The sequence below is a fragment of the Pseudonaja textilis genome, chromosome 3 (genome assembly GCF_049901715.1).
Source record: "Pseudonaja textilis isolate UNSWEBS1 chromosome 3, rPseTex1.2, whole genome shotgun sequence".
NCBI lineage: Eukaryota > Metazoa > Chordata > Lepidosauria > Squamata > Elapidae > Pseudonaja > Pseudonaja textilis.
Window position 1 is genome coordinate 95,399,147 of NC_141992.1, and position 19,896 is coordinate 95,419,042.

The 19,896-nt window shown below is 36.7% G+C and overlaps 1 protein-coding gene across 3 annotated transcripts in view; it reads right to left on the reverse strand.

Moving 5' to 3' along the window:
• The window catches only part of C3H1orf21 (chromosome 3 C1orf21 homolog), a 146,610-nt gene that overhangs the window by 47,020 nt on the left and 79,694 nt on the right, over positions 1 to 19,896 (reverse strand). For all 3 annotated transcript variants that reach the window (XM_026703260.2, XM_087930433.1, XM_087930432.1), the window contains one exon: positions 14,300 to 14,394. In XM_026703260.2, coding sequence (XP_026559045.1) covers positions 14,300 to 14,394 — 95 coding nt within the window. The remainder of the gene's footprint in view (positions 1 to 14,299; positions 14,395 to 19,896) is intronic.

The following is a 19,896-nucleotide window of genomic DNA, read 5'->3' on the forward strand; positions in this document are numbered from 1 at the left end:
TGCACCAAGGATGTCCATGCACATTGCATAAGCTAAGGGAAAAAATGCAATATCCTTTGTGTGATCTAAAATACTCTAGTCACACTCAGACTTTTCTGTCATCGACAACTTCTTTCTCTCTTTCGTAATTGGAGCAAATTCTTGATAAAGAATTATATGTATAGTAATGTGGATGAATTAACTATAGTGAACTCACAACGGAGGAACTAGCTTCTATTGTTACATACAAATTGGGTTTCAAGTTAACAAGGCTTAGTGAAAAAAACCAGATACCAGGTTTACCTTTACAGTAGCATTTGGATTGGAGATGAAGCACTTAAAACAAGTTGACACATCCAAGTAGATTCAATAGTTAAATCAATGTAAAAATAAAAGTATATTCTTGATTCTTCAATGTTAGTATTTTAATAAAGTACAATTAGGTACAATGAGTTGTGCAAAATAGTAAAATAAATTTACTATTTGTGTGTCTGTCTATCATCTATCTATCTATCTATCTATCTATCTATCTAAGAGAATGAAAATACATGCATACGCTTTTCTAAAGGGCTGTTGCGACAACTTCAATAAACCATTAAGTATAATCTGTATGTTTTCATAAAGCCACATATATTTTTCTAGAAGCAAAACTCATAGTTAACCTCTTGCTTATCTCCTTTCTTATAGGCAAAACTACTGAATTTCAGACAATTCACTTACAAATATTTGAGTAAAGACCAGTTTTATATGTAACCAGAATGAAACAAATGTTTACTGTCCAGATACATATTGAGTGAGCTCACTTTGTTCTATGTTCATTGGGCAATGCAATACAAGCCACTGCGGAAAGTACCATATATTCTTGTATCATAAGCCTATCCACTGATGATTGAAATTTTCTTAGGTTTTAATTTTCACAATTGGCTTATCTGAGACTGATGCATTTTTCAGGGAGGGTATTTTGATTTAAAATTTGAGAGTCTCCTTATATGTGGATGAGCATATATGGGATATTTGGGTACTTTAAATAAGAATTTATATATTAATACATAAACACGCACGTGCACACACACGCACACATACACACACACAAGTTGAATGCAATTTGGTGGTGTTTTTTTGCCACCTAACATTCTTGGCTTATCCACAGATATATACAGTAAATAAGCTTCCTGAGGTCAAGCTTTTAAATTTTATTTTTCTTGGCAACAGTATCTAATGGGTTTGCCAATGCCTTATTTTGGGATAATTTTCTAAACTTTCCAGTTTAGCCTACAGCTGTGGGATTTCCTTGTAGTCTCTTGTACAAGTACCAATATTACATAGCTTTTTCAAGATCAGCCAAAGTTGACTAAACACTGCTGTTAGCTTGGTAATATATTATGCATTCCAATTAATTAGTCATACCACACAATTCACAAAAAGTTGTAAATTTAGGTTGGGATGGAAATAATATCCATTATAAATCTTTCATAATTTCCCACTTCTATTCTTGGAAACCATAGCCTATTACCCCCATTTGCAACACATTCCAGCTATAATCATTATTTTATAGTTCTTTGCATTTCTAAGCTACCATAAATTGTGGGATGCTCATTAAAAATTACAATAACTGCTTTTTATTATATTAAATCCTGCAGAAGACTGAAGGATTCATTTTAAGCAATCATGAAAAGACACTCTTCCTAAATGATCTCTAGATCATCATTCCCTAGTTACACAGATAAGATTAGTGGTTGATGATTTTATATCCCACTTTTTTTTATAGAACTCCAGATGACATAGAATGTTCTCACCTGCTTTCATGACAAAAACAATCCTGTTAATAGATTGGACTAAGAGAGAGTAACCTTCCCTCAAATTAAGCGGCCATCTTTCATAATTAAGAATTTATGGCTTTTCATTTGCTAGTGTTACACTGCCAATAATTACAAAACAACAATAGGATTTCTGAGGATACAAATCCTCCACTTAATTCATAGAAAGGTTCATTTTCAAACCATTCTTCTTCAGGCTTGGTATGCCTAAAATAAATGTAGATATATGATAAAAAGGCCAAGAATCACTGATCACCAATTGCTCTCTCTAATGATAATAATATAGGTTTTTCAAAAATTATTTTTCAGAACAGCTGATCTTCAAACCTTCTACAGGACTAGTACATTGTGTCTCTCTTGTTTATGGTGATTAGTTCAACTGACTGAACTTACTCAAACAAGACTTCTACCCTTGAGGAAAATAAAAGCTACTGATTTGATCCCCTTTCAATTTTCCTTTCTGTGCTACACAATACTAAGTGGGGTGGGGGGAGAGAATCACTAACTCTGTAGAGCCCTCATTCAATTTTCATAAATGGGACTTAGGTTCTGCCTTGTTTTATAATATGGTTGCTATATACTTAAGAATAAACCTGTGCTTTCAGCACTGCTTCCTGGGCCATTGCTTTCTGAGTAGTTATGCAGAATGTATGATGGATAACAATGTAATCTTCAGCCTGCAAAAACAATGGTGACATGTTGCGTTACAAGGAGCCCACTTAACTCATAGCTGGTTAAGGATTGCTTTAACTCCACAGCAGGCCAGCAAAAAAATTGGCCCTTATTCCTTCATATCAATCCTAGTGGGTAACAAACCATGAGCTGCTTGCTACGGGAAAATGACAAGAACTGCTTGCTTTCCCTTTTCTGTGGGGATCTGTTCAAGATTTCTCAGGGATGAAACATGAGTGACAGAATAAGATTCATACTGTTTATATTTCTGAAGAAAGCCCTTCATCACTTAACCTGGCACTTAAGGCTAGAAAGATACCAAACAGGCTTTCTGCAGCAGCAATTACAGCTGAAAACAACAATCTAAAACACAAAGTAAAAATATATAGAATGTGCCTCTTTCACTCACTTGGGCAATACACAAATTCTGACTTTTAAAACCCACACATTCTTTATATGGATCTAATAAGCATAAGACCAGTCAAGGCTAAGTCACAGAAGCTTTCCGTGTGAATTTTAAAGGACATGAAAATGTTGAATTCCAAAGTATGACATTTATCTGCCCCACATTTATTTTAAATAAATGATACACAATACACATTGCTTCAAGTTCATAATGAACATTCAAGCTAACAGAAGTAGGATAATATCTGAGGCAGCTGTTGCCAAGAGGAAAAGAAAAAAGAACAACAATCAAGTACTTTGTTAGGTAGAATGGGATGACTTCAGGAGGAGACAAAAGCAATCCTCTTATATCTCTTCCTCCCTACTACATCCCTTCATTTCCCATTCTCAGTTTTCTTATCTTATCTCTAATTTCAGCAGAGTAGAGCAGAGCAGTGATTCAGAATGGCAATACAAATTTTTTTCTTGTAAATAACCTTTTACAAATACCCATTTACAATCCTTCCATTCTCCGCCATTCAATCAGAAGTGAAGAAGCTTCTAAGATGAGAAGTGAAATGTCTTCAAGGAAGTTCAGTTGCCTTTTGAAAAAGCCCTTTGGACAGCCCTGACTGAGAAGACTGAGAATCTCCATAGTTTCCTCCAAAGGAAACTGTATATCCTGTAGACATCAGCAGGTGGCGGCACCTAGCCAACTTTGGCTGTTTTTGGAAGCTAAGCAGGGGCAAAAAAGACAATTCTAGATCCATATATTAGCCTGGAAATTATTTTTTTTACAAATCCTTGAATAAGGCATTTATTTGCAAGCCACTTCTGTAATACTGCCTAGGAAATGGCTAGTTGATGTTCATCTTATGAAGAGTGATAATTGGGAATACTTTGCTCCCCCAAAGTATTAAAAGTCTTTTGTTATTAATATGTTTCATTTTGCACTGAGGTTTAGAGGATGATCTTGCACCATTTTAAATACCTAAGTTATGATCAAATGTTACTTAGGTGGTTTTTTTTACGATATTTATTACTATGGTTTTATATTTGTATTCATTGTTTTTATAATTTTTTTGCCTATTACTATAAATTACAGGACTATTGCTAATACATTAAATGATAATAAATTATAATTATTACATTATATGTAAAATGTCTTTAAGGAATTCAAACCGATATGGTACACAAGTTACAGTAACATTAAGAAAAGTGAAACCAACCCTAGTTGCAGCCCTGTGCAGAGCAATATACCATAGGACTTATTCAAGGAAAAGGACAGGTAAACAAATCTTCAGAGCTTCCTGTAAAGCTGGCAGTAATGAGGCCTGAGAGACACCAGATGGCAAGGCATTATACAGATAAAATTATAGAGAGACAAAGACACATGTGGTACTGTCTTAAGAGTCACTGGAAACGGGAAGGCTTCATTCAGGGGGCATTTAACTTACCCCAACACACCAGCACTGTTGAAGGCTATGAAGCAATCTCGAGGACCAATTTGGAGGATTTCCAAGTCTACAGATGCCTAGGCATACAGAAGGCGCAGGACTGCAGCCACCCACACAATGCACACAGTGTCAACGTTTGCATATGAGTCAGGCACACATAGCTAGACATATGTAAGCTCAGATGCATAGTAATTATCCCACACAGAACCGAGAACAAGAATACAGTGTGGACCACTGGGCATTCAATCCGTGCATGGATTTTATGCACCATTTACATTTAATGCGTGAGTATTTTCCGGCCTCTGTGGCAACGTAGCATAAAAAAGGCAGTCAAAGTCATAGTCTGGTTCATGCACTACTAGGCTCACATGAGATGTATCAAGCAATTGGTGGACTGCACTGTTTATAGCATGGGAGGAAGAAAGACCATGTACTACTGTATATTTCACTACTCTGAATGAGAAGGATCAGTGTTACATCTCCATTATTAGAAGCAAAACATGACTTGCTGCTATCACTAAAGGCAATTTATCTATGCACCACTACATACAAGTTTGCCAAAAGGCATATTTATTTATTTATTTATTTGGTTTGTCAATTGCTTACAAGATAATAGGAATAAGTAAAAACATAGTTGTGAATACATGGATACATATAAAAAATAAAAAATAAAAGAAACAATTGGACAGGGACGGTAGGCACGTTGGTGTGCTTATGCACGCCCCCTACAGACCTCTTAGGAAAGGGGTGAGGTCAATAGTAGACAGTCTAAGGTTAAAGTTTTTGGGGTTTGGGGAAGAAACCACAGAGTCAGGTAGAATATTCCAGACATTGACCACTCTGTTGCTGAAGTCATATTTCTTGCAATCAAGTTTGGTGCGATTAACCTTGAGTTTGTATCTATTGTTTGCTCTTGTATAGTATTCATTGATAGGTAGGACATTGCAATGTATGATTTTATATACCATACTTAGATTGGACTGAAGGCGGCATAGTTCTAGGTTTTCTAGGTCTAGAATTTCAAGTCTGGTGGCATAAGGTATTCTGCAACGAGTAGAGGAGTGGAGAACTCTTCTTGTGAAATATTTCTGGACTTTCTCAACTGTGCTGATATCAGATACGTAATGTGGATTCCAGACTGATGAGCTGTATTCGAGTATTGGTCTAGCAAATGTTTTGTATGCTCTAGTTAGTAGTGTGATATTACCAGAGAAAAAGCTACGTAAGATTAGGTTAACAACTCTTAACACCTTTTTGGCTATGTAGTTACAGTGGGCTCTTGCACATAGATCATTAGAGATGATTACTCCAAGATCCTTAACATCCTTGGATCATCAACAAGGTCTTGACTATTCAGCCTGTATTTTATTTTCTGATTTTTTTTGCCAATATGTAAGACAGAGCATTTATTTGTGAGATTTGAAGTTGCCATTTGTTTGACCATTCTGATACATAGTCAAGGTCTTTTTGAAGAGTAGCAGGATTGTCTGTTATGTTGTAGCTTTACATCATCAGTGAAGAGAACACAGTTGCTCTTAATATGATCACAGAGGTCATTTATGTAGAATATGAAGAGAGTTGGTCCTAGAACACTGCCTTGGGGGACACCACTGTTGACAGGTACAGAATTTGATAGGACGCTCCCAATTTTGACCATTTGTTGTCTGTTTGACAGGAATGCTTCTATCTAGTTATGCAGTTGTCCAGAGATACTGTAAGATTTTAGTTTTAGGAGTAGTTTGTCGTGAACCAAATTGGTCTTCAATATTGCTTCATAGCCTTTAACAGTGCTGGTGTGTTGGGGTAAGTTAAATATCTCAATAAGGTTTACCTAGTCAAGATCAAACACTATGCTTCAAATAAAATTTCTGAACAAATTTTGTATTTACTTATCAGGAAAACAAAGAGGAGATCAAATAATACAAATGAGCTCCCCCCTTTTTTTAAAAGAAGAAAATTGGATTAGAATTAAAGAAAAAAACATCAGTCTTAAAACCTCCCAGTGAATGTTGAGCTTATGGAAACCCTGATTTATTGCATTTTTAGTATCTGTGGTTTCTGCTAAAGTTTCTCAAAAATTTATCTTTATTTGACAGATGTTGAGTGGTGCTCTTTAACCTAATAGTATGCTTCAAGTAGCTGAGGATCAACGGCTTTCTTAACATTATAAAGGTTTAATTCAAGACTCATCTATGGAAGCACTGAAATGTGGACAGAAAGAGTAGTTTGCAAAGATAATTTTCCTCATAAAATTAATCCAGTTGGGGAATGTTCTTTCTTTGCAAGTCTGTACAGTTTGGGTTTTTTTCCCAGGTAGATTTCATAAAACTTGACTTGTCCAAAAAAGCTTTTTCTGCAGATTTATTTTGCTTTGGATGGCTGCACTGGTTTAATTAGGAAACTTTAGAGAATGGTGGTTTCATTAACACTATTATTATAAATGAACTGTATGTGTTTTGTTGTGATATACTTTGCAGTTGGTTTGTTGGAGCCCTTTGGTACATTTTGGAAGCAACTTTGGGTACCATGTAATTGAACAGAATGAGACACAGTATAAATACTTCGTAAAATACACAATTATTTTCTAGCATCTGTTCACAATAAGCGAGGCACTTTTTAACATATAGTTTATCAACTTCATTTTGGATTCATCTATTCACTACTGGCAAGTTCCCAGAACAACATCATTAAATCCTAAAAGAGTTAAAATGTTTCAAATCAATGTTTTCCTTCTTATTTTAAAATACTTCCTTAAAACAGGAAATATATAGCAAACAGATGTAGGTATGAAATTAGTAAGATAAAGAATGCATTTCCATGCATTGACAATACTGTTGATAGACAAGCCTTCTTTTAATAGCTGGGCATTCATAACAGAACTCATGCCTACACAGAGATTTCTGACTTTAATAAACATGTCTTAAAAATATCCCCCCCCCCTCAAAATAGGCTGCCTGTTGGCACCTAAAACTGCAACCCTATGAAATGTTTCTACTTTCCTTCCTATAATGAATAGCTATGGAAATAGAAGTTTTAACATTATGTCACAAATTAGATGTCACATAAGCTTAATGACATGATACAAGGTTGCTGCTTTTGACAGTAATGAAATCTTAAATTAATAAGGTTGTGCAAGACTTGGCTACATGTATGATGAAAAGATAAGAGGCAGACGTAAGCTAAACTCAGATCTTCGTTGACTACACAGACTCTGTCATGCAATTTATTTGGCAGCAATACTTAAGGGGCACTTTATTCAGCTTTCAGGTCTAGCCTAACGTCCTGACTTTGCTTAATTTTCAAGTCTAGACAAAGTTGTCTAGCCATTTCCTGAACTGCATTTCCATGACTGCACATCTCTAAAGGCAGGATCTTTATTTTAGCCATGTTACGTTTTTACCTAAAAATCAATTCCAATATAAATTTCTACCTATTTCCCATTCTGCAGGAGAGCACAGCTAGTCTTTTTGGAAGCTAGGAATCACACACTGAAGTGGAAGACAGCATTAAATGGTCAATGACAAATAAGCAGGCAGGACCCCAACCATAACTCCTGCCCGTTTTGCTATTTAATAAAACCTGACCATGCCTAAGATTATGGTAGACTGCCTGCCATGGCTTTGTCTCAAAGACATTAGCAACTGGAGAAGTTTGACAGCGGGCAAACTACAATGGGCATCCAAAATTATCAGCTAAATCAAATAAATATAAAATTACTTTATGGCTGTCCCTGCCTGAATCCTAAAGGATCCTACTGTTGATTCATGACCAATTCTTAAGATGGCTGCTTTTTGTACTAAAATGACACTTTTGATCATTATTTTCTATATGGTCAAGAAAAACAAAATGGGTTATAAACACCAAGACTTTTATACAATGCTTATATAAATGTATGAGGTTCCTAAAGTTGCTTTAAGTGTCTGGTAGCAATATTATTTGCAATACATAGTTATTTGCAATATCTAGAATTGTCAGCTAAGGGGTGGTTTAGAGGTCTTCCTTTGAAGTAGGTAGTCCATGACTACCCTGGATTCATAGCTCCTGCTGGAGCAGCAGATGGGAGTTATGCCTAGGAGAACTTCACATTGCTACAGCTGGTGACCCAATTACTGCACCACCCTATTGGGACCAGGACACTGATGACAGAAGCTTATGCTCTTATTAGTACATGACTGGACTATTCCAATACATTCTTGAAGATGATTCAAAAGCTACCACTTTCCCCAGCTGCTAATTGGAGAAACCAACTATTTCAGAATAACACTTGCAATAAAATTTCTGTGCTGATTACCAGTTGAGTTCTGAGCACAGTTCAAAGTATTGGTCATTGCCTAGAAAACCCTTTATTATGTGTCATCAGGATATATCAGGATATCTCATTAAGTAGGATTCTGCCTACTCAAGCTGGTCATCGAGAGAGGGCTTATTGTGAATCCTGTTCCCTATTGAAAGTTTCATGCAACTGGAATAAGATGCTTTTTTTTAGGAATAGCAGTAACATAGTCTGGAAAGAGTGTTCCCAAAAGTACAGCCAGCATTGCTTGCTCTTTCATTTAGGAACTTCCTTTGTCCTACAGTATGGTTATTTGACAATTACTGTCTATTAGGTTAAATATTAGGTTAAGGATGTGCAGCAGTATCATGTGATGGAGGAGTTCCCATTTTTGCCCCAGCTCTTGTCAACCTAGCAGTTTGAGAGCTTGCAAATGCAAGAAGATAAATAGGTACCACTTTGGTGGTGGGATGATACCAGCATTCCATGCACCTCATCATACAGCCATGCCAGCCACATAACCATGGAAGTGTCTTCGGACAATGCTTGCTCTCTCGGCTAGGAAACAGAGAAGATCACTGTCCCCTACAGTCAGGCACAACTGGACCGGGGAAACTTTTATCTTAGGTTAAATATTGTTTTATAGTATGGTCTTTGTGTAATTGTGTCACAATTATAGGCCTCAAATATGAAATAAATAAATAATCAAATAATTATTAAGGCTAATGGAAATTATTCTTTTACAGGATTTGAAGTAAACTTTCGGCCAAATTTTAATATTCTGATTAAACAGAAGCTGTATTGCAATTGTTTTTTAACTGTTAATACTGGGAAAGGACTACATAGTTAACCATGGTTAAGAAAAGAAAGTGAATTCACTGCAGAGACAAGAAAAGTTTAAGAAAATATATATATAAAGTGGTTTATAATTTGTCTCCCTTTTATATAATTTCAGAACTGAATGTTATTTCAGCTTTAATATAGGAAAAATGAAAATAATTTTTCATCCTTATGATGCAGCCCTCTTTCCAGGCCTAGGCAATTGGGCCAAATGTGAATCAGTGTGAGAATTCAGAGAATGCGTACAGAAAGTAGGATTTTGTGAACAATAACAAGTGATATATTATTTGATGGACAACTGATTATGGGTCACCTGCTTCACACACACAATGGTAAAAATTAAATATTGGTTGGCAACCCTCAAAAGCTGGGTACATACATTATGCCTTAATTAAACAAGGATACTATGCACAATCTGATATATGAATCTAGTCTGTAAAATCCGTATCTCCTCTAATAACAAATGATTTTGAAATCCAGATTAAAAATTAAATATTTCATCAGCTAGCAATATTGTTCGAATCTGTTCAGTCAAAAGAAATGACTGTTCACTGACTTTACTTTAAAACAACTGAATGTATTAAAATATTTACCTTAAAATAAACCTGTTAGTATAATGAAGTTAAACAAATTTCCCCATATTGGATTTTCCCCCCTCTTACTTTGCAGCACAAATGATTTGTTGTTAAATATGAACATCTACAATTTTGTAGCACAGGGGTTTTTCCACAGTGAGGCCTGTTTGGGAAAGTAATTATGATATATGGAAGTATAAAATATGTTTATAATACTTTCAAATGTAGCTTGCTTGTATCAATAAGAAATTCAATGATCAGGAACTTTAAAGTATTGTTTTCATAAAACCACCTTTTGACATTACTGATTATTATTAAAGGCCTTTACTTCACATTTCACTTGAAAACCCTACAGTTAAGCAAATGCAATGAAAATAAAAAAGTAATTACAATTTATAGAAGAAACTAATTCAACCCAACATCATAACAAACACACATTATCAAAAAGCTACACATTGCACTATAAAATACTGCCCAACAACAAAGAGTGGAGGAAAAGATTCTGTTGACAATTTCTGTCAACATTTGTTAATTCAATGCAGTTTTTATCTATGATATGTGAATGTTTACTTATTACCCTTAGTATCTTTTCATTCCTAATAAATTATAACAGCCTTTTAACCCTGAAACAATTTTTTTTGTCTTCTCACTACATTTCCAGGAGCGGAAGAGGTAAAATGCTTTGCTAAACAGTAAAAACTAAATAGTGAAGCTATTACACCGTAAGTTATCCTGATATAACTTTCTCTAACCTCTCATCTGTATTATAAGTCTACACAGCAAATGGGAACAAACATATATAAACTGAACATTATCATGTAAGCGCTTCAATTTGTCACAGGATTATAAATGATGCTTATAAATAACAGAGATCCATAAATCATGCCTGGACATAAATTGCAAATATCCATTCACCAAAAATATTTTCTACAGCAGCAAGAAAATATATAAAATTTCCTCAGAAAATGTTCAGGATACTATTTTCTTTTTTATAAACTTGAGACTAGCATAATTATTTTTCTCAATGAGCAATAGCTTCAGCCTTGATATTCTTCTATTAATTTGATTTTTACCCAATTCTTTTTTGATAATGGAATTAAGAATACTTAAAGGTGAAACAAACTCAGTTCGTTAGATATTGTTCTTAGGTTATTTGTGATTTCCCAGACAGCTTGGAGTTCTTTTGACAGGACAACTGCAGTTGGGGAGATTTATTACTGTCCAAAATCTTTTCTATTGCAAGAGACTGTGATTGTAACTGTGAATGGTAGAGCTTAGAGACTGGCAAACTAGACACTAGGCATTAATAACTTTTTTATAGAGACCTTTAAAAATTACTTTGAGTGGAACATGTCTTATGCTGCTTTGAGTACTTCACTGTGCTGAAGGGAACCATAGTTTGTAAAGACAGAGAGAGTCAACTCTTTAGCTAACTACTCACACCACTTACCCCAGTTACCTTTTTCATTAAACTGAACTGACTGAACTGGGAGGTGTGGTTCCTTTTTTACACTGTCAAACTACAAACGATTTATCAAATATGGAGCCCCTCTGGATAAATAATTAATTTTAACTGAGTTTTTGGAATGTTTGGTTCCTGGCAACCATAAGGTAACTTACAACCTATGTTCTTGGTTTTAATTTCTGATTATTTTAGATTTTTAAAAATCCAAATTAGAGTTATGGAGTTGTATACTGTTCTGAATCAGTTGATCAACTTTCATTAGTCAAAGCCTAATCACATTTTCTTAATCTGTACGGAAAAACAAAGAGCATATAACTAACAATTTGTGCCCCATTGAGACTAATGCTGAATGACAGGTATACACTGTCGATCTCATTTTACCTTACTCAGAGGTAATATTTTATACAGAAATATCATTTATAGTACAAGTATGCCAGTGTTATTTGGAAAGTTAAATTAAGATGTTATCATGGCATTTTTATGAACTTAATGCACTGTTGTTCAGATAAAGCAGTGAGTTCTTTCAAAAGTAAAGATAAACATACTTATTTAACTGGCACAACACCTTATTTACATAGATTTCATACCTAAATATTTATAAGAAGTTTTTTTTTGCCTTCAGCAAGAATTTTCAAGCTTTTCTTTAAAGTTATTTTATCTATAACTGGAATATTTTGTTATCTTTTCCATCTCTAATCAAAAAAGTTTACAAATATTAATTCAATCTTCTCTATTTTGGTATCCACCAAAACGTTTCACACTTTAAAATTCAGAACTCCCAAATCACATGGTTTTCAGTCAGATGAAAATTCTGAAAGCTGAGACCCAGAACATCTGGAATACCCCAGGATGAGGGAAAACTGCTAATACCAGAAGTGAACAAAACATTCTTCTTAGCCAATCAAAATATATTTCCCAGATAATCCTGCATCTGTTTTCAGAGGAAGAGAGAAGTCTATCTGCATTAAATTAAGATTGACCCAACAAAACTGGTCTCCTTTAATGAAAAGGGTGAAACCTTTCCATTGTCTTAAGCCCCAGATGCTTCTAAAAGCATAATCTTCATTAAGGAACCCTCATTATGGAATTTCCTACCCTTGGCAATGTATTTTCAATCACCATTAGTTCAGTTTAGCTGCCTGCTTAAGATACATCTCTTGCCATAGGCGTTTGAATCCTCTTAATGTGCTTGTTCCTGTTGTTTTGAATGTAAGCATTGCTTTTGATGTTTGGTAATCAGCTCTGTTGCTTTATTTTGTCAACTGTGATCCTCTGATAAAAAAATGTAATTTATAAATAAAGAATATGTACTAATAATATGAATAGTTACAGTTTCCAAGTGCCTCTAAGGCTTCATATCAAAAATAATTCTTAGATTTCTCCAGACAGAACAGTAGAAATTTCCCTCTATCTTTTCTCCAGACAAAATAAGAAGTACCGGTACCTTACAACAGTGAGCACAGTTCTTTAATATGACAGAAAAGCAGAGACTAAAAGATGAAATATCACACAGAAACGATTTTATTTTCAAAACCAGTGCTTTCTACCTGACCCCATTCCAATCTAAAGGGCCATTGAAACAACAACTATTCTACTGGCCTTAAAATAAGTATAAATGATATCTGCGATAGATTCCTAAATTTTGGACAGGATACAGTTTGCATTAATGTTACTTTCTTCCCAAGATAGGACCCAGATTTAAAACAATATGGTTGCAATTCTTATACAGGTAATTCTCAACTTACAACAGTTCATTTAGTGATCAAAGTTTTAACAGCACAGAAACTTATGACCATTTTTCACATTTACAACTATTGCAGCATCTCCATGGACACGTGATCAAAATTCTTAAACTCCTCTACAACTTGCAGTGTTTCTCTAGCAGAAAAAGCTGACAGAAATGGATTTCCCCAAAAGCAGAGTATATGAAATTTAACAGATCAAAAGTGAGATGGTGGGAACTTCATATTGTTTACTCTGGTAGGTAGGATTCAAGAGTTTTTCAAATATTGGGAGTTCAGAATTCCAATCTAAAAATGTGAGTTCTCCCAGCATATTCCCCTTCATTTCATCATTCTAATTAAGAACTAGGAGCTCAGAATAAAACATTTTGTAATCTTGTTCTTTTCTTATTCCCCAAGTCATTTGGCAACCAATTTCAATTATTGATTTCTATGATTTCAAACAGCATGTACTTGTTCTTTCAAGCAAATTTCTGATGCTATAAAGACTAGTGTTTTAACTTTTATTTTACTACAAAGTTTATTTCCTCCTTACCCACAGAACTGCAGGGCACACAAACCCTGGCAATATGCAACTGAGGATAAAACAAGAATATTACAAAATTATAAAGCTAGAAACAAGAGTATACATTATAACATATTACTAAAAATATTCTTCTAAATTCTGTTATGAGGATATTATGTATATTTACATGTCCAGCTCTTTAAAATTCAGGGTGGGATCACAGAGTAAATAATGATAGATATCATCTTAAGAACAGGTAGCTTCCTTCTTCAACAGGTAGTAAATTCTGGGGTGGTAACAGCTCCTTTGCATGCAAACACATTTATCATGAGCCAAGCCGTATTGCCTCTTGCAAAGGATTGAATACATATGCCTACTGTATTGGAGCACACTTCAGAGCATTAAAAATGGGATAATTCATTAAGACAAGCAGGGAAGGTAGCATTTCACACTTTACCTCTAAGCTATAAATAGTCGTGGCATTTTCAAGAAAGTTCTTCTTCAGTGCTTTAAGTGTTCTACATACTTCACCTTTCACTGGAGACATAGAATAGAGTCCAACTTGTTAAATAATAATATTCAGCACGTACCAAGTTTTCTTGGTTTCTGGCAGCTACTTTCTGATCATCTTCTCCCCCATTTTTCATGTATTTGACTTCCTCCACAGGTTTGATCCTATACTCATCTGGAAATTGAGAGAAGAAAAAAGTCACACATAAAAGTAGTAATAGAAACTATAGGGCTTACAGCTAGTGAATGTATGTGTGTGTGTGTGTGTGTTTATGTTGCCATTATGGGAAAAAATGCAAATTTGAAGTACACCCTCGGATAAAATATAGCCTTAGTCCACCTATTAAATTCACATTACATAATCAGGAAATTCCAAATTAAAATGCACAAGGGTCAAACTGTTCAATCTTAGTAGGCTGCATTTTATGGGCTCTTAAATAGTTACTAAAGACTGCTACTTTTTATTTCCTTGTGATAGATTGTTGTATCTCTGTAGAACAGCCTTCCTCAATCTAGTGCCCTCCAAATTTGATGATATATGTAATCCTAGAATAAAGGAGAATATTTGTAGCTCAGGGTTGAAATGAGTGGTCCTTGGTGCTCTCTGAGCTTGCTTGCTTTCTTGAAGATGTTTCATTACCCTAACTAGATAACATCCTCAGTGCTAATGATGACTAACACTGATGATGTTACCTAGTTAGGGTAATGAAATGTCTCCAAGAAAACAAGCAAGCTCAGAGCACCATAGCTCTAGAATTCAGCATACCAACAAACATTAGTGTTGTCTTCCTTCATATCAGAGTATTTTTTTTAAAATGGCATTTTACAAGTTCAAGATATCTCTGTTACTTTAGAAAAAATTGTTTCTGCCCCACTTTAAAAAAGTACAATTAAAATGTAGGTTGTCAAAATGAAGAATCACTGCCAGAGGTAATTTGAAAAGTCTTAGTTCCTTGCTGAGAAAACAGAAGTGTCTCCTAGGTAACTCGACTGTCAACGTTAAAGAGAAATATCTGACTAATTATGACCTACAGCAGTATAATATGAATCACAGCAAGTATAAATATCTGTCCTGGAATTGACCCAATGCACTCTGAATTCAAGAACTGGATTTCCATGAGGCCGATAAGTATTATTTTAATTCAAATGTCAACATTCACAACTGGTAACTGTTGCAATAATTCAATTTCACAAATATTTCCCCCTGACGTTTGTACTAATCAAAATGGAATCCCTATAGGTATATATGAGAAGAGACTACATTTATTTCTCCTCAGCATTTGGAAGCAATTTTGACAACACAAAGTAGGAATTGTTACCAGAATGGCAGCCAGGATACCAGTCAAAATAGGTTAAGCAAAGCCATCATAATCCTGTCATTGAAACCATAGGGCAGCGGATGATGAACTTTTTCGGCACTGTGCCCAAACTGCAACCCCAAACCCACTTATTTACTGCGAAATGCAGGGGTGGGATCCAGCCGGTGTTAGGGCCGGTTTGGTGAGCGCACGTTTTGTGAGCAGCCATGCGCTGTGCATGCAGCCACACCTGACACGCACTGTGCGCGCATGCACAGCGTTTGCAAGAAATCATCAGCTGTGCCGCCCAGACAGCTGACAAGCGCTGCACATGTATGCACAGCGTTTGAAAATCTTCTTCTTTCCTGCTTTTTCAACCTCAGCTGTTCTGCACAAAGCAGTTGAGGTTGAAAAAGCAGGAAACAAAGGACAGCCACACTAGGTACAAATAGTGGATTTCATTTTATTTAAATAACAACAAAAAGAGACCCCCCCCTCCCCTTTCAGGTGGGGTAAAGTGAGGAGGGGGCTCTTGCTTAGATAACTCCCCTTTCCCAGAAGAAGAAGCATCTCATCTCTTTCTCCCTCTCCCTCTCTCTCCCTCTCCCTCTCTGAGTTCTCTGGCTACATGCACTGTTGCCTAGAGATGAACCGAAGGGAGAGGTGGGCGAAGCCTTCTGTAGCCCTCCCCACATGGCTCCTGAACTGACACCTGTGACAGAAGGAGACTGAGATCAAGAAGCTGAGCTTTGGATTACCGAGGGCATTAAAAGTACCCGGCAGCAGCGCTTCCTTAGCCACGACTGGTGGGCGAGAGAAAAGACATCAGGCTCTGCCCCTCACAAAGGGGAACAGCAGTGATCGCAAACAGCCCTGGCTGGCTGGGAAGGGGGACCCTCCTCCTGTCTCCCCAACTTTTTCCCCAGCTGCTGCCTCCTAACTTTTCCCCTCAGCCACAGGGCTAACAATCGCCGAGAATGCAGCTCCTCCTGTACACGGAGAAGAGGTGCTGAGAGACAAGGCGGGAGGGTAGAAGGGACTTTTGGAGGGTAAAGGGGATTAAATCACAATCTTTCTCCGTGATCAAGGGGAGCCGCTTCAGGTGACCGTGGCTTTCTCTCCTGCTTAGAAAGTCCCTGTGATGACCCAGGGTGGGATACAAAAGCAACAAAGTCACAAAAACAGGTAAAATCCCTTTAATTCCTTCAACTTGGCTTCAAAGGTCCAATTATCATTGACCGGAGAAAAAACTCCCCCAGAAACAGTTGTGAAAAGGAAGAACTTCTGTTCAAACTCAAAATACATATAAATTATAAATAGAAACAAACAACACAAACAACACTGAAGAATTAATGAGACAAGGCAGTACAAGGACTTTAAGACATCCACAGATATCAAAATACACACACTGGGAAGGATGCCAGAACTCAGATAAGAACTGAAAAACAATTATTATTTCATGCTTTGTTTCCAGCACTGGCCCATGTGCAGTTTGTCCTTTTAAACAGTCCTCACAGCTGCAGCCCACAGACCATGCCATTCACGTTTCTCCCTTATCCGCTCCTCCCTGTGTGCCCTAGGAAGAAGAGGGGATGGGCCTGGGTCTTCCTCTGAATGCCCAGCTGCCTGTGCCCTTCCCCAGTTTCCTTCATAACCTCCGGAGCCACACTCCCACTCCCTATCAGCTGTTCCTCCTCTCCCTCGAATTCAGATTCTAACAGGGGCATGACAGTCCCGCTCTTCAAGATTTTTTGTTTGGTCTCAGAGCTAAACTAAATGACAGCTTTACTAAACTAAACTAAACTAAACGCTAAACTAAATGACAGCACGGGTGCGACTGGGTGGGCATGGCCAAGCAGGGCAGGAGTGATTTTTATCCTGCAGTCTGCCTAGCAGTCTCCCTAGCAAACCCATGTCATGGCTTCTACCTCTTACTTCTGTGCATCGAGGAGGCCAAGCAGCAGCGGGAAGACCACGGGACTTCTGAGCCGCAGTAAGCAGATTGAGAAACACTATTTAAAGTCATAACATCTACTGTGGCTTTTTACCAATTATTACTATGGCTTTTTAAAAAAATATTTTTCACATTGATACAACTTTGATCAATAACTTGAATTTCTGTTTTTTCATATCTAGCTCCCTCAATTATGCAAAAAGAAATTCCCATATAGTTCTATATTTTATTACTCAGGATTTTAAAAACAAGGAAGGAATTGTGCTATTTTATAGTTAGGGAGCTTATACAAAAACAGTACTTAGCTACAATACAATCAATGACTGAGTAATATCACGAATGAAGGAAAGTATACATGACCCAGAATAATGTTGCAGCATCCAATCTGGGTCAGTCACCAGGAGGAAAGGTTTAGTTTTTTTATTCCAAAAGTTCAGAAGACTAAGTCTCTGGTCCGGGTGACCAATCCAGATTGGATCCTGAATAATATCAGTCAGATTTGATGGACAATCCTTAATATGATTATTCAAGTTTATGCTCCAATCATAAAGAAAAAGAGGAGACTGGTGAATTTTATGATAACTTCAATTTGAACTTCATAGAAGATGCCAGAAAGATGTGCTCCTTGTGATAGATAACTAGAATGGCAAAGTTGGAAACATCAAAGAAGAAAAACATAGTAGGACTGTTTAATTTTGGAAATAAAAATGAAGTAGGACAATGACGTACTGATTTCTTCTACTCCAATGATTTCTTTAATACTAATACCATCTTCAAACAAACAAAAGAATGCCTGAACACAGATGGAGACATAGAACTCAGATTGATTTTACTATTGGTGAAGGGAAGTAGAGCATCAAAGACATGGCCTGACAGTTCATAACCTATTTATGTACAATTTCCAAGTTAAGGAAATGGAGGGGGAAAAAACAATTTACCTGATATGATCTTGACCAACCATTTTCAATGAGAACATTGGGAATCACCCTGAGCTCTTGAACCTTATTGATGAAGAACATCAATATTGATGAGGACCTCTGGAATGAACTTAAAGAGTTATTAAAGATCAATGTGAAAAGAGACTGTCAAAGAAAAAGAAACAAAAGAAAGCAAGCTGGATGTTAGAGCAAATCAAGAACATTTCCAAGAACAGAAGCCAATGCCAAAAATGTCAGGAAAGAATTTTCAACTAAGTATTTCACAGAGCTGATAGACGAAGCAGTGTTAGAATGCCATCAGTAAAGACACTGAAGTAGACATGGAAGGAAAAACAGGGAGAGTCTTCCAAAGTATCTCTGAATGCAGAAGTAGATTACAATCTGGAATTGATTTGCTAAAGGATGCCAAAGGACAGATAATAACTGATTCAATAACTGATTCCAAGAAGATCAAAGAAAGATGGAGGAGTATAATAAAATACTTATGTAGTAGGGATATTAATGTTCCTAAGACCTCCCTACTTTTAAAAACCTCTGGTCTAATGAAGTAAAATCAGCACACTGGTCATTACCAAATTGGAAGACTACAGGAATTGATGGAATACCCACATAAATATGGTAAGCAACAGAAGAAATGTCAGAAAAGTTTTTAACCAAGCTATGGTAGCAAATCTGGGGAATGACACAACAAATTGAAAGATGTCACCCTACATTCTATAGTACAATCTACATTACAGGGGGAAGGGAGGGGAGGGGGAGGGAGAGAGGGAGGAGAGAGAGAGATATTTTGAACAGGGTGTGCAAGTTATAGTACAATTATCTTGTCTAGTTCCAAAAACCAAGAAAGATGCACTGAGGTTCTTCTAAGCAGTTCTCCCATGAGCTGTTCAGAGCATCCAGTAGTGGGAGGTGCTTCAGTCTCCGCATGTCTAGGCTGGGCTTAATTTGTGGAATGCTCCTCCTCCTCCACGGTACTCCTCCCCAATGTCCCCCAGTTTTTGTCTCAGCCTCGTGAGAGATAGGCAATGCTTGTGATTCTTCCTTGGCCAAAACAGCAAAAATTCTTTCCTTGCTAGCAGGTTTGAAAGTTAATCAGCTTGTCTTTAGAATACTTTAGCCTTCTAATCCCATTGCGATTTCTCGAAGTTGGCTCACATTGCAGAGATCGCTCGCATTTCAGGGAAGTGCCATTTCGTGCCCCAAAGTAGCGGGAGGCTTCAGTGCTGCTCCGCGCCCCTCCCCACAACCGATCTTTCTACCCCTACCATTCCGACCGATTGCCGCAGCGTTTCTTTACCTGAACAGCAGCGTGAGTTCTTTGCTCCCAACCGAGTCGTATTGCTTTCCTTCCCCCTCTGAACGCCATTTAGGGTGGAGGATTCAAATACTTAGTACTTTCCACCCTTCCCTGCCGTTTAGCCTCATAGGAAAAGCCATCGGAGGCTATTCCTTTACACGGCAGGAGTTTGCTGCTGGGGAGCACGCCA